The sequence below is a fragment of the Dermacentor variabilis genome, unplaced genomic scaffold (genome assembly GCF_050947875.1).
Source record: "Dermacentor variabilis isolate Ectoservices unplaced genomic scaffold, ASM5094787v1 scaffold_13, whole genome shotgun sequence".
Lineage (NCBI taxonomy): Eukaryota > Metazoa > Arthropoda > Arachnida > Ixodida > Ixodidae > Dermacentor > Dermacentor variabilis.
Window position 1 is genome coordinate 19,220,176 of NW_027460291.1, and position 14,577 is coordinate 19,234,752.

General features: G+C 47.3%; 2 protein-coding genes across 3 annotated transcripts in view; one reads left to right on the top strand and one right to left on the bottom strand.

The window, feature by feature from the left end:
* The window catches only part of Mcad (Medium-chain acyl-CoA dehydrogenase), a 192,333-nt gene extending 191,450 nt beyond the window's left edge, over positions 1–883 (top strand). For both annotated transcript variants that reach the window (XM_075677417.1, XM_075677416.1), the window contains exon 13: positions 568–883. In XM_075677417.1, the coding sequence (XP_075533532.1) occupies positions 568–636 (69 nt within the window). In that variant the 3' untranslated portion in view covers positions 637–883. The remainder of the gene's footprint in view (positions 1–567) is intronic.
* A 522-nt stretch (positions 884–1,405) lies between these two features.
* Positions 1,406–14,577, bottom strand: part of LOC142566579 (protein obstructor-E-like) — a 34,711-nt gene continuing 21,539 nt past the window's right edge. Inside the window, exon 4 of the mRNA XM_075677418.1 lies at positions 1,406–1,848. Within this exon, the coding sequence (XP_075533533.1) occupies positions 1,666–1,848 (183 nt within the window). The 3' untranslated portion in view covers positions 1,406–1,665. The remainder of the gene's footprint in view (positions 1,849–14,577) is intronic.

Sequence of the window (14,577 nt, forward strand, 5' to 3'; positions counted from 1 at the left end):
ATTTCTTACCCAGAGTGGGCTGTCACTGGGCGTGGATTTGGGCACCACCTATTGGAGATTGCTGGGAATGGCCTTCGTCCTAGTGTGGACATGATGATAAAGCGATAGCAACAAATATTGCAGGAGCAATGTAAAATGAAAGCTGTTAGTTTCCCATTGTTTCTGGCTCTCTCGGTTTCGTATTATTACCCTACCAAGCTCTGCCTTTGATTATTTGAATTCAGGAGAATCTCGTTCTGGGTACTTCAGCTCTTGTGCAGCATGTGGCAGCATCAAAGTATGCCAAAAGGCATGGTCTATAAGACTAGAGCATGCATTGCTGTTGCAACAGCGGTATGCCACAATCTCGGAGGCCATGAAAAACTGATGCAGATGTGCAGAACTTTGTTGCAGTGTTATGAACAGCACTTCATAACAAAAAATAGAATGTTTATATTGATTCCTGACCTTGAGGTTGGAGGAGTGGCTGCACACATGAGCAGTCCTGCTGTTTGCTTCTTTTGTGTGTACATGCATTTTTTTTGCAGAGTTGCATGAAAATGAATGTGCCGGTTTTGCACCTTGCAGATCTACGAGGGGACGTCCCAAATCCAACGACTTATTATTGGCCGAGAGCTGCTGGGGAGGTACCAGTGAGCACACACCAACCAAGACAACCCCTGTGATAGGACCTGGCTTAGCCCACATACTCTTGGAGACAGGCTTCTTATTCCGTTCCTTTAGGCCTACGTCTGTCGCTAATATGACCTTGATACAAACCCCAGCACACTTGTTTCTGATGAGCTGTGAGGAATGCTCCAGTTTCCAGCAAATTATGTGTGTATTGGTGGAACTCTTAATATTTTTACTTCTTGCTGTAAAGGAATAAAAAGGACGTGCCTCACTTCTTGTTCAGTGAAATTTTATTTGACATTCATGTGCTTCACATGTCACACACTAACAAGCAGTTTGAACACTCGTATGTACACACTAAAAATAAGAGCAAATTGAAACTATCCTTAGGTGTTGGCTTAAAAGCGAGCATTTAACGAACAGTATTATGTTTGAAAAAGACGTAATACAAGAAAAGTATGACAGTCAACTTTCAACAAGTGTTTACCACAATGCTCTTGGGGGTTTCCGATAGTAGCTCAGTGCCCGTTCAAGCACAGCTTTTGCTGCTAGTAGGATCATGTTGAATGGTTCAGCTGAGCCTTGATGCATGTTTAACAAGCAGTGGGGTGCTGCAGCAGTACAGTTGTAATATGTTTGGTTACTGCGATACCTTACAGCATGCGCCTGAACTAGCAAGATGTGGTAGGGGACAACTAAATGCTGCATGTAAGGTTCATCATGTAGTTTGCGTTACCCTCCTGCATTCAGAGGAGAGCAAGTGGAAGGTGGCAAGCAGTAGTTGGGACAGGAAAATGGCCAGTACTGTTTTTATTCTCAGTGAAAGGGTGGGCAGCAAGGCAGGCAGCCATCCGATGGCAGCATCGGGTTGAAGCTCTCTCGAGGCTGCAGCTCGACGGTGTGCATTCCAAGCGTTGTGCTGCTGGCTGGCTTGCACCATGATGGGAATGTAATTGGGCAAGACTAGATGGTACCAATTTAAGGTGGCTGGCCAAGTCTAGCGTGCAGGTCGAATTGAGGAAGCATGGTTTGGGTGGTTCCCAGTCAAGAGCCTTACTTCCCGTTGGAAGCTGGCACAGCCTGCCTGAATGAGGCTGGCCTGCGCACCACACCCTGTGCCCGATTCTGCCCAGCATCAGAGTAGTCATCATCCTGGTCTGCAATTGGTGAAGCCTGAGCCAGGGCAGGCACCGATTGGGGTGGTGGGCTGAATCGCCGCTGGCCACTGGGAGCAGACTGTGGGAGACATCAAGTCACATTAATGTTCAAGAGCAGCGTTGTGTCAAAATAAAAAAAGAGCCCCACATAGGGCACCATTGAAAACTTTGGTTATACACTGGAAGTTATAGAATGACGTCTAAACAGCATTTTGCCGATGTAATTTTTTCAAATCTGTTCATACAGGTGGGCTTCACTGCCAACATATGCCTTCCCCCCCTTTGACTCCTCCTTCCATGCCTTCTGCCATACTGTTTCCCCTCTTCCTTTTTTTTTTATGCTGCACACTTCCAATGACGGTGCTATGCGTTCTGTAATGAATGAGTTACCCATTTCACGTACCAAAATCGTTAACATTATAAGCAGCGTGTCGAGGCATTTATGCGCGTGACCTTGACTGCTGTCCGGCTCTCTCGAAAAGGGCACGTGGCACTCTGAAAATTAAGCTGTTTTTGCACTTTGCAGCTGTTGATACTTAGCAGAGATGATCGCCACGGCGTGACGACTACACCGCACTTGTCTGTCTGCATTGCCCAGAACTGGTGAGGGTAAACCAGTTATCTGTGGTAATCCAACTGCACCATTTTGCTACAGTTTGACTTGCCTGCTTCTGACTGCACCCACTCAAGTGCCATTTGCGCCAACTGCGCAATTTTCCCGTTTTCAGGGCAATGCAGTGTTTTCAGTAGGGTTATGCAGCTGCAGTCAACAACCGATGTTTCGGACATGCCCGATAATTCAGACTCCTTTGTGGCACCGCCACGCCACGGTACCCCATAAAGTCGCTGTATCCCAGGCAACACACACCCTAAGGATGTTTGATGGATGTCCCGGTAAGGATGTTGAGAAGATTGAAGGTATGTTCCCAAAATGTCCTACGCTAATCCAGACAACCTTCCATGTGAAAAACCGATAGATGTCCCATGGAGGTCCTGGCCGGGTCTTTTTCGGATGTTATCTGGATACAGGATGGTGGTTGTATCCCAGGCTCCAGATGTAAAATGGATGTCATTTGTCGCGCTTGTTCTAGGCACATGGCAGCCTTTGCATGCAAATGAGTGGAGGCATAAAACTTGCACAGCTTTATTGCAGCTTGTCATCAGGCTGCCTAAGTGCGTGAATTTTGCAAACAGCCATCAGGCCCCAAGAAAAAGATATCCTACCACGACCACCACCGGACTTGCTAATAAGGCGAGAACAGGGAAATCGGCACATTCTGGCGAGATTTGCGTGTTACATTACTGACAGAGAGGAAATGCGATACTTGTAATTTGTATGGGAGTAATTGTCCCTCAAGGTGTCCGTACACCTCATATGTTACCAATGTATGGCCCATCAGTGTTTTTTGCTTAGTCGCGAAAACAAAATACACAGCTTATTGGACTGTTTTGTGCACGTTTCAAACACATGCTGCCGGCCAACTCTGCCAACACATCCTGATAATGTCTGCAATTGTTTATTGTTGGGACTTTGCCGAATCCTACATACCATGGATGCCCAAGGGACGTCTTCCATAGAATGTGAAATGTCAGGATTTTTTTGTACCGTCCATGGGATGTTGTGCGTTTCTGGGATAAGACCGTCTAAAATTGCGGACGCATTAATACTTCGCCTTCCGATTTCCCGGACTTTTTGCCATGACCGCAGGTCCGAAAGGACATTGATCGAAGCCACCACCGCTGCCATTGATTATCTCGCCACCTCGAACAGGCACTCTAGCACACAGATCGGCTGGCAGCGGTAGCCACCACCACGGAAACGCTAGGCATAGCTACTTTCTTGCTATCCGGTGCCGTGTTTTTGATGAAAAAAAAATTCGCCGCTGTTAACAGTGGCACCGACTCCGCCTTTGTAATCTTCACTAATGGCTTCGAAGCTCGGAAAGCACGACGCGTTGCATAATGCCGGTTCGCGAAACAGCTTCGCCTCAATACAGAAGTGTTAAGCGGGAGACACGGTACGATTCGGTGTCCGATCCGGCGTGCGACAAACCAGGCAGATTTTCATCGTCCGACAACTGCACCATCGTTTGGCCTCAGCCAATGACCGCGGCTGGCATGTGACGTTCTCTAACGTTCCCCCCACAGAGGCGGCGCCGGCAGGCCGGTTTCTCGCCGTCTTTTTTTATTTTTTTCCTTGCCGGCTGCAGTTTGTTTCCGGCGCGAAATTGGGGGCGAGCTCCACTACCGGAAAAGCTGGCGCCACCATCGGCGTGACGTGGCATGAGGGATCACGTGGACACAGCGGCTGCTTCGGAAGCACCGAAGCGAGCTGAAAACAAAAGTTTGAAGTCCTACCTGCGCTGCGGTTCTGATTAAGTGGTGAGGCTTTCCCGCCTTGGGTGTCTGCTTGACAACATTTGATACGACTGTAGTAGGTAGTGGCTGCCTTTGGAGGTGTGCAGCATGGTAGGCTACTGCTCGGTGCCGCAGTGCCGGACGAACTCAACGGAGCCCAGTGTCAGCCTTATTCACACGTAGCCGCAGGACAAGGAGCTGTGTGAAGCTTGGCTCGCGAAACTTAGAACCGGCAGACAGCCATCGGCTACAACTCGGGTACGCAGCAAGCACAGACGTGAGGAAGATTTCTGCTACTGCACCGGGACTGCGATGTTCGGTGAGTAGCAGAAAACGCGCACTGGGGCGCTCGCCCGCGCTCGCTGCCCGGCTAATGGCATGGCGATTTGGCCTATGAACTTGTTGATGCTAGATACTGGCAAGTTCACAGGAACAGAAAGGGAGCGGTAAGACGCACATTAAAAAAAGGCATGAGATATGGTCATTTTGTTATGAATTAATGCACTGGATTACGAAAAATAAGCAGAGGGAAATCGTACGCTGAGAAGACCGATAAACATACAGTGCCACGCAACTATATTGAAATGTCCAAGAATTTAGAAGACAAAAAAGATTGAATCGTCGCGACGGCACATCACAGTCGCCGTAGGCATCGAAGTCTCTGTAACGAAATTATTTTTGAACAGTTCTCATAGCGTCCACGCAACAATGGTTGCTCGTGTACTGTCAAATGCTCATATGCTGCGGCCTATAAGCCCACGGCACAGTGCGAAAATGCGCTCACAGCGAAAGCAAAGCATTGTGCGCGGAAATGCATGCAGACCCGCAGTCGGTCGCCGCGAACCACCCGCCGTGGTTGCTCAGTGGCTATGGTGTTGGGCTGCTGAGCACGAGGTCGCGGGATCGAATCCACGGCCGCGGCGGCCGCATTTCGATGGGGGCGAAATGCGAAAACACCCGTGTACTTAGATTTAGGTGCACGTTAAAGAACCCCAGGTGGTCGAAATTTCCGGAGTCCTCCACTACGGCGTGTCTCATAATCAGAAAGTGGTTTTGGCACGTTAAACCCCATAATTTTTTTTTTTCACCGCGATCGTTGCATGCATTTAGGCTTCATTCTGTTATGCGCCATTTGGTTAAATCAGACCGTCCACTATAAGAACATATTTCCCGTATTTTGCGCTCAGCGATTGCCGACCTTTCACGCAAGCCCGTTCGGGAGACTTCATCGCGGCGACCGCGCGCAGTGGCTTTCACTGTACGTGTTCGGTAAAGAGATGGCGTCTGTAAACGATTCTGGGCTTTCGGTTTGCCCAAGATTACTATATCGACAGTCAAAAACTTCCCTCGTTTTGAGAGTACTTACATAAATGTACAGAAGGGCTGCTGTGTGGTGTACTTATTGAACCTATGAGAAGCGCGCCGCGTGATCCCTCATACTACGCAAAAGCGGCGCTTCCGACAGATGGTGACTCCGTATGTCCTCGCCCCCAATAGTTAACAGTTCAGTAAAATATCGAACGTGTGCCTGTTCCGCAAAGCAGCGCCTAGTACACTAGTACCAGAGCACTACAATGATTTTGAAGGACTCTGCTAGCACTAAGCTACTGGCGAGGCTAGGAGCCGCGATGCGAGGGCATTTCGCAGGCAGACAGCACACGCTGACCGTCTGAGCGAGGCTGCTCGCTTCGCTTGCACTTTTGCCCTTCGCAACGACTATGTGGAGTAAACGAATCGTTTTTGATTATGGCCGACCTAAGTGTACCGTGTTAATCGTTCTGGCAAAAATAAGCGCTCTTCGACGAGCTCGGGCTGCACCGCAGGCGCCGTCGGCTGCGGCGTCCGCCTAGCTAGGCCTACCGGCCCTATCGCTGGCTGTCAGCGGAGCCGTCAGTGGACGCGCCGTTGTGTTCTGTCACTCGCAGGGGCATCATTTTATTGACAGTGTTCGCGTAAAGCGAAGCAGTGTTGTGCAGAGTCGTTTATATTGCGTTTCTCGACATTGAATCTATGAAGTCTTCCGAGCGTACAAGCTGGGGCGCTGGATCTGGGCGAGCTCGCTCGTTCGGATGGACGTACTGGGACATACCGTGTGGCCCGAATCGTCGTATGCCTCATGCCGGAGCATGCAGTGCCGCACGTCGGATCGGACGCCGAATAGTATCGTGTGTCTCCTGCTTTAGGTGGTGAAGCATGCCAAGAGTGGGAAGAGGCAATTGTCACGAAATGCAGTATGTTTTCCTTGATTATACACCGATACGCCTAATAAGTGTGCTGGCAGGCATTAAGAGCTACTTTGGACGTGCCTGTGGCGGTTTGAGCCCTTGGGGGCAGTGAAAGGCATGCATTCGATTTTTAGGACTGCCCGATTTTCCGGACGTTCTCGCGGCTGAAAAATCCGGCGTGGACTGTAGTCAACTAAGCGAATTGATGTGGGAACATTTAAATAATTCAGTTCGCGACTCGATTATCTGGTGCTGTTTTTCGTATATTTGTTGAAATACTCGGCTGAGGTGGATGTGTTGCACGCAGCCTTACCACGGCGCTCAGTAGGTTTCGGGACAAAAGAAAATTTAATTCTGTAGTTTTTATGTGGCGAAACCACAATCTGATTGTGAGGCACGACTGGACGATGGTCGTTCGGGTCGTCAACTCCAATACAATTCCTGTACCCGACAGAGGGAACGGCGACGAAAGCAGCGCCCATGTGCAAAGACCGATTTTCTAGTGGAAGGCACACAGATCGCATGCGTGTTCATGCACTCAGATTCACGCGTTTTCACATGCAGTTCGGAACTTTCTGTCAATCTGCGAACTTCTGTGCGCGATTGCAGTAGTTGCCGGCTTCGGTGGTTATAAAAAGCACGGATGCATGATCTCGGAACCGATCGCCGGTTAGCAAGCTTTCCTTATGGAAAGCTTGTCGGTCACACGGGGCCTACAGCCAATTTTCGTAATGGCACACGGCCATGGCCGTTAGGTCTAATCGGTATTACCTGGAAAGATCAGCTGGCTGTCGACGAGAAAAGTTGTACGCCATATCGACTTGTATCTATTCGCAGAGGTCACGCGGGAAGCCGACAAACCGCCTCACAACGAACGCAAGTGTACGGGATGGTACGAACGTTATTCTCCGTCGCCATCACCATCTTTGCGACACACCACACTTAGGCATCTCATCTTGGCGCCGTTCATAGACGCATAGCTTTGTCGAGCTCCTTGTTATTGGGCGTAATATACATTTTGTCTAATGGGGTAAAGCATATATCAAAGCACGTCTGTCATTTGTAAGGCACATAAGACATTTGCCATCACATTTTGTCTTGTGCCTGACGGCGCACATTATGCTGGCTCATTTGTAATTTTATGTCTGCCTTGCACCAAGGCACACACCTTTGTTCTCGTTAGCGTACACAATTTGTTTAATTGTTTACAAAATTAAGTTCCTTGCCTACCCAAATGTTTGCAACATACCGTACGAGACAGGCGTATTAATTGGTCGCTGTCGGCTTTGTCTTGCTTCGCTATTGCTCAGCACTCACTGATTGCACAGTAATAACAAGCTTCGCCAAATCCAACTGTTGCAAAAAGACAATTTTTTCTACTCCGAAACTGCTATTAAACTGCGCCAGAGCGAAATTTTTCCTGCTCAAAACATTGCTCCGAATCCTAGGCTGGCTGGACCACCATTGCAGTATTTCTGATGCCACGCTGATGAATCCGCTGCTACCAGCAGACGATGGCAGCCAGGTGGTAGGCTTCCGGTCACAGTGTTTAGGTGGCTAGAGCTGAAATCTCCGACAGTGCCAGGCAGCTGGGTCACGTGACTGTGCCCTTCTAAGTTACATTTACGGAATAGACTTGCACGTTGTCCATACGTATGGGTTACGTATAAGTGCTTGTTTTGGCATACTATTCCGAATATTTTAGCGTTACAAAAAATGAATCGTAGCAACCTGTCTACGCCTTTGCGGCTGCCACTTTTGTCGCCATGGAAAAATATAGGAGGGAGCATTACGTCACGCAGCCAGCTTTGGCAAGCGAACGCTCCGTGAACTCACAGTGGCGGCTCAGCACGTGATCTTTTTGTCGAGATCACGGAGAAGACTCGAGATTTGCTGAGACATTTGGTTCGAGTAGCTATGCGAGTATTGTTCGGTGCGCGCTTGTTCAGCTGCCCTACCGTGGCTCTGCCTGCAGAACGGGAACACTAAAACCAACCGCGCACGTACCATACCACATGTTGGGCCACCAGGTTTGGCTTCAATCGCATTGCGGTATGCTCCCGCCCATAGTTTCTCACTATAACACCTAGAGGGTAATCTGGCGCCACCGTCTATGGGAGTTTCTTAAGGGGGCACCGTGCCGTCATGGGAATGACGGTATATGTGTCTGCGAGGCTCGTATTGGCTGGTGTTGTAAGAGGCTTCGTCTAAAACGTGGATATGGCTACGCAAATAATGCGTTCTCAAAGTAAAATCTTCATAAAATGTTTCCATTCACGCATATTACATCTTTACTCACCCACAATGCATGACCAAGCGAAGAAAAGCAAGAACAGACGACCAACTGTTTCAAAGCGAGCGCGAACCTTGTCGTCTGTCCTCCAACTTTAGCGGCCCGCTGATACTTTTTACGTAACATGTAGTCGTACACACAATAACAAGTTCTCATAGTTAAATGAAACATGTTTTCGCGTAATAATAAAGCTACAACAGCTTTTCACGTGCTGTTTTAGTAGAAAGTGAATCATTGTGACAGATGGAACGGTACTTGCCAAGCTCGTCTTCAAGGTGTCCTGTCTCTACGAGAACGATGCCAATCCGAAGCCACAATATACCAGCATTCCCATGCATACCACAGCGCAGCAGCGCCAGATTTCCCTCTAGGTAATGTAGTGAGAAACTCTATGCTCCCGCCTATCTTTTCCCTTCCTCCATGTTTGTCACCCATCTTTTACTCTAGAGTTATAGCAGCTGTATCCATAGAGCTTCACACAATAATTACTAGAGGGAACTCTTGCGCTGCAGTCGCTCTACCACCATGGGAATGACGGGAAGTACATCGATTTGTCTGATCTTCGTGCTTGTGGATTCAGACGTTCTTGGGGCTTTGTATATCACGCTATATAAATCTTATTGTCGTATATTTCGGCGCAATCTATGTTCTTCGAAGTGCAGAAGACGCCGGCAACGCGTACAATTGCTATTAATTACAACGATTGAGCATGTCCAGGTGGCCAAATAGAAATGCGCCAAGCGTCTCAAGGCACTGGTACGCCCGCGATAAATTCATAGGGGCGTTTCGTTCGCTTGTCGATGCATGCGTCCGTGGCTTAATGGTTTCAATATCAGGCTTCTGTGCTAGAGTTCCCGTGTTCGAAGATCCTGCCGTCGGACAATTTTAATGATGTTTATTTAATTATATACTACGCAGTACATTGTTGAAAATGACGCGTTTACAAAGTCGTTTGGAGCCAAAAGGACGACGTTTAGGCAAATCCACGTACTTCCCATGCTGGCTCAACCGCTCCCATTGCAGCACCCGTAGAAACTAGCGCCAGAGTTCCCTCTATAATTATTGTATGAAACTATATGACATGTGGTGCAGTGAGCTAGCATAGGGCTAGTGTGCCCAGAGGCGCCGCGTATGGAAGCCTTCCCCCAGACACAACGACGGCTCGTTGCGCCGGTTACGCTTGTCATGTTTGTAGCTTAGCTAACGATCCTCCGAGGTGGACTATTGTGTGACAGGGTTTAAGAAGTGCCAAACACAGGGCCATTCCACGCCAACTACCCCAACCGTGGCGCTCGAGAAAAATAATTTCTCTATCAAAATTACGAAAAATTTACGCGTAGCAGTACTTGAACAGTATTTCCGCACAATGTTTTGAGCGGCAAAAAAAATTTTGGCCACGTGAGCGCCGTTTGAATTTCACGAATAGATGGAAAACAGGTGCGAAAAAGATATTCGCCAAAAATCGACCGTTTTGCGCATTATCTCAAAGTTTGGGGTTTTGCGTTGTCTGAACATTGTTCTTTCATTGCGAAAGCGTTTCACAAAATAGCTTCGTGTTTTTTACTCCTTAGCACCGAGGTGAAAATGCCCAAATTATAGCGTTTTTGCGAAATTTTTCACGAGAAAAGGTCAGGGGAAGAAACCTGGAATAGCGTTTATAGAACTGCCACTAAAGCCTACCATTTCCTAAAATTTTATTTTCGCCTATGTAATGCTCACAGGCTCCAAAATGAAAGTCTGAATTTGGCAAAAACGCTATTTTGGCCCATGTTTAGAGGTTAGTAACACACTAAGGTGGTCCATAAAAAATAAGCAGAAGAGCGGTATCATTGAGAAGAATAACAACTTTCGCCAGAGACATTTTTATCAAAGTAATTTGCGTTTTCACTGAGAAAATTAATTTTTTGAATTTGAGTCCCACCATTGCACTTCTTTGGTTCGTGCTTCCACTTCACCTGATAGCATGTTGGCGGGAAATACAAACCAGGGTGGTGCACATTGTGGTCTGTGTGGTGAGGAATGAAAGCCGATATCACCAGAATTTCGTAAGAATTTGAATCTTGCAGGTATGCTTACTTAAGGTAGATAGAGATTGCGCACTTACATGCAACTGGAACTATAGAACCTTTCACTGTTTGCAAACATAGGCGCTGAACGGCTTCCGGTTTTGCTCACTGACGTAGCCCGCTAAATTTAGCGAGCAAGAAAGGCATTGGCTACGATATCGAGTAGCAGGAGTGCGCTAAAATATCAGCCCGCAGATTTTCAACACTGCTGTACATAACGACAGTTATACAAGCGAATGTTGCCGTAAGTTATACGAAATATTGCAGCGACAAGCGCTCTGTATAATTCAAACTGAAACACCTCAGACAAAAACAAGCCTTTAAGCGAATGCATCGTGTGAACTACACAAACTACATTAAAGTAACGAACAACACAAAGTTCGACTAGGCGCACAACTGAAACCCTATGCGGCGGATGTTGGCGGCGGCGCTGCTGTCGCATGGGCTGGCCTCCAAGTGCCGGACCTTTCCCCACTTTCCGCCTCACGGCAATGCATGTCGCGCGCCGCCCCTGACCACACTGGCCCCTATCTAGCACACTGTAGTCACGTGGGAGTGTGAAGGTTGAGATTGCAATGAAGGGAGCCATCATGAATGGGGACCGTGTTCTCGCACGCTCCTTACCGCAGTGAAGCCATATTGTTATGTCATATAAGCGTAGTAGCCACACTATAGACTCTGAACGCTTTTTGTAATTTTAAGCGTGAAATGCTCTTAGTGCCCGTTACCGGCCGCCTTCAAGTGACCTTGAGCCAAAAGCCAGAGCCGTTATGCGGGAAAGTTGCGAGAACAAAACGAGATCATCCGGGTCTCTGGCACCCAACACTTTGTACAGTACCGCATTACATAGACAAGTTACTGCCCAAACAAACAAGTTAAAAAAATATTGCTTCCGAGTTGTTCCTTAATGTTTGTTCACAATATCACTCAAGCTGTAACTTCTAGTACGCTGAAGTTTTATTTGCCATTTCTAATAGCGGACGTTGAAAAGGCGGATACAGGGCACCATTGTCATCTTTTTTGCGCTGAGACAGGGTTGCCTGTGCTCTTTTGAACGCCAGCGGTCCGCGAGTTCCGCGGCGCGGGTTTTGCGTTGCCTCGTGAGATGGCGCCACGTTGCGCCTCCTTCAGGCTCTTTTCATCTTCTAGCTGGGCAGTGCGCTCTGTCTCCTTGGCATCTTTCGCTGCCTATTGTGCCTCCTTCAGCTGGTTTTCTCCTTCCAGCTGGACAGCGTCCGCATGAACAAGTGCACAGTATGGCGTGGTGCGGTGTTCCGTTGCGAACATGCACTACATCCATTTTAAGATTGTGGCTAGCAACATCTCCAACCCACATGCTTTGCCGGTGTTGCCATTTCATGCTTACATCTACTCTCTTTTACGGAAGCGTCAGCAATTTTTTTCCAAGTTTATATGGAAGTCGTATATGGTTAAAATGTTTTTGTTCGATGTGTTTAACATCGTGAGCTCAGAGCGTTGCATAACTCGAAAGCAGGGACACCGATACCGGGGGAAGGGGGGAATTGCAAGGAGGTTGGAGCCCTTCCAGAGTTTCAGCCCTCCCCACACCCTCTAGCTTTCATCCCCGCTCCTACTTGCCTGTCATGGCCCTGTCTACCACTTGTTGCCGGCATTTCGAATAAACAAAAAGTTTGTCATCAATTCATCCCTCTCCCTGTCTCTCGTGTTATCCTCCCCTTCTCTCTGATGTCGCCGGCGGGTCAAATGGGCAAAAAGTGGTATTTGATCTACCCTCCATGTCGGGGACAAAATTTGTCAAGGACCTCGCATGCGGAGCTGCCCAAGTGAAAGCTCAAGTTTTCAATGGGCAGCACCCGTCGGTTCCTTAATCTTTTCTTCAAACAACTTTCTTCTCGCTGTGTCTGGGCTGTCGAGAACATATGTGACACAGGGGTAGCAATAAACTGTGACGCAAACAAGTAAGGAGCCGAGTATTGTGCAACCGCCGCACCCAACTCCACAAAGTTCGCTTGAGCACAATACGTGCTGGCATTCAAAGTGTCTTTAAGGCCCGCATCTGGCATGTACCGTCAACAACACGTGCAGATAACTAGAGTAGACGTGTAGAATGAAAGTATCCGTTTGCTATCTCGGCGCAGTATGTAACACCGGAATATGGCGTCCATACGACCGTCTACCTGATCGAACCTCCACCGCAACGAGCAACCTCAATTACTGTAAAGAAATGTGATGTCGCGACGATTATCTCCCTTCTGTTATGTTATTCGCCCTCTTTCGTGATTACGAACGCATACTATGCAAGTATGCGAATGCGGCGTGCTTCGTGAAGCACCGTCACTAATCGCGTCAATCGCGTCACGAATATGTGAACAGTTTGACCGGCGCATTCGTCGTTCGCCTGAAGGCCAAGCGGTTAACATACGACGACGAAAAGAGTCTTGCGCAATCTTGCGCCACTGTGCAAGCTAGAAGCTCGCACACAGGACAGTGCTTGTACAAACAATCGTTGCGCATACATATATATACATATATACATACATACATACACATACATACATACATACATACATACATACATACATACATATATACACATACATACATACATACATACATACATACATATATACACATATATATACATATATATACATATATATACACACATATATATATATATATATATATATATATATATATATATATATATATGTGTGTATATATATATATATATATATATATATATATATATATATATATAGCCCGATCTATACCACCCTACAGATGTATTGGGGGCCAGCTCTGATCTTCACGAAATTACGCAGTGAAATAACAAATGGTGCCTAAATAGCCTCACTGCAACAAGTGAACCGCTTGGAGTGCATAATCGCTTTATTAAAGCGGCGCCTTTTCTGCCTTCGTTCTCGACGTTTGGCATGTCTGCTTGGTCGACTTTTTGCCAGGCAATAATACTACCAATACAAATTTATATCATGATCACTACTTTTATTGCATCTAGTGGGACGTATAAATCATTTTATTTGTCCAATACAAGTTTATATCACTGCTTCGATTGGGATCCATAAGGCATGTCTTTGTCTTTGTCACTGTATTGCCGTGATACGAGACTGGCAAAAATCTTTATCGGACCTGTGCACTTTCCTATGGCAGCTGCACATTCTCCTACGGGACCTGTAGGTTTTCCTTTTGGACCTACATATTTCTTGTAAGGCCAACAAATAATTCTATTGGAATTTTCCCTAGGATACTTTAAAAGCCGTTTCAAGCCAGAGAGACCATGTTTAGGCAACTACTGACCATCATTAATTCCATGGTGGCTGAAGCGCTATACTTGCAGCTGTTGACAGTAATGGCAGAGTTCCTTCTAGCAGTTTTTTGTAGGAAGCTCTCTGTTGTATTCACCAACACCTGAGCGTTCCTAGTCTGACACAAGACAAGTCGTACTGTGTCCTTACATGCAGACACGGTGACTTAAATATCGACACCTTTTTGAATGTCGCCAAATTCTTGCTTCTTGGAGTGAAGCAAATTTCTGAGTGCGACCAATTATGTATGACGAAGAGACATAAGCGGTGCCAGTTGTCAGCATTCAGGCAGTTGACCTTTTCCAACAGGCCATAATGAGTGAGAAGCTTCAAAGTATGACCACTGCTTCAAGTAGCAGAAGCCAAGCTTTCTGCGCACGATATCATTACGCGTCTCTCCTAAGTAACGAATCTCACAGGACTTGCGCGACCCAATTAAGAGTGTTTGGCTGTGAACGTCTGCGTCACCCTCAATTTACTTCCTCCTATGTTCCGGCTAGTTATCCTGATGGCGAAATATTTTGTAATGCGAAAAACTCCGCCTGCGTAATCGGCTTC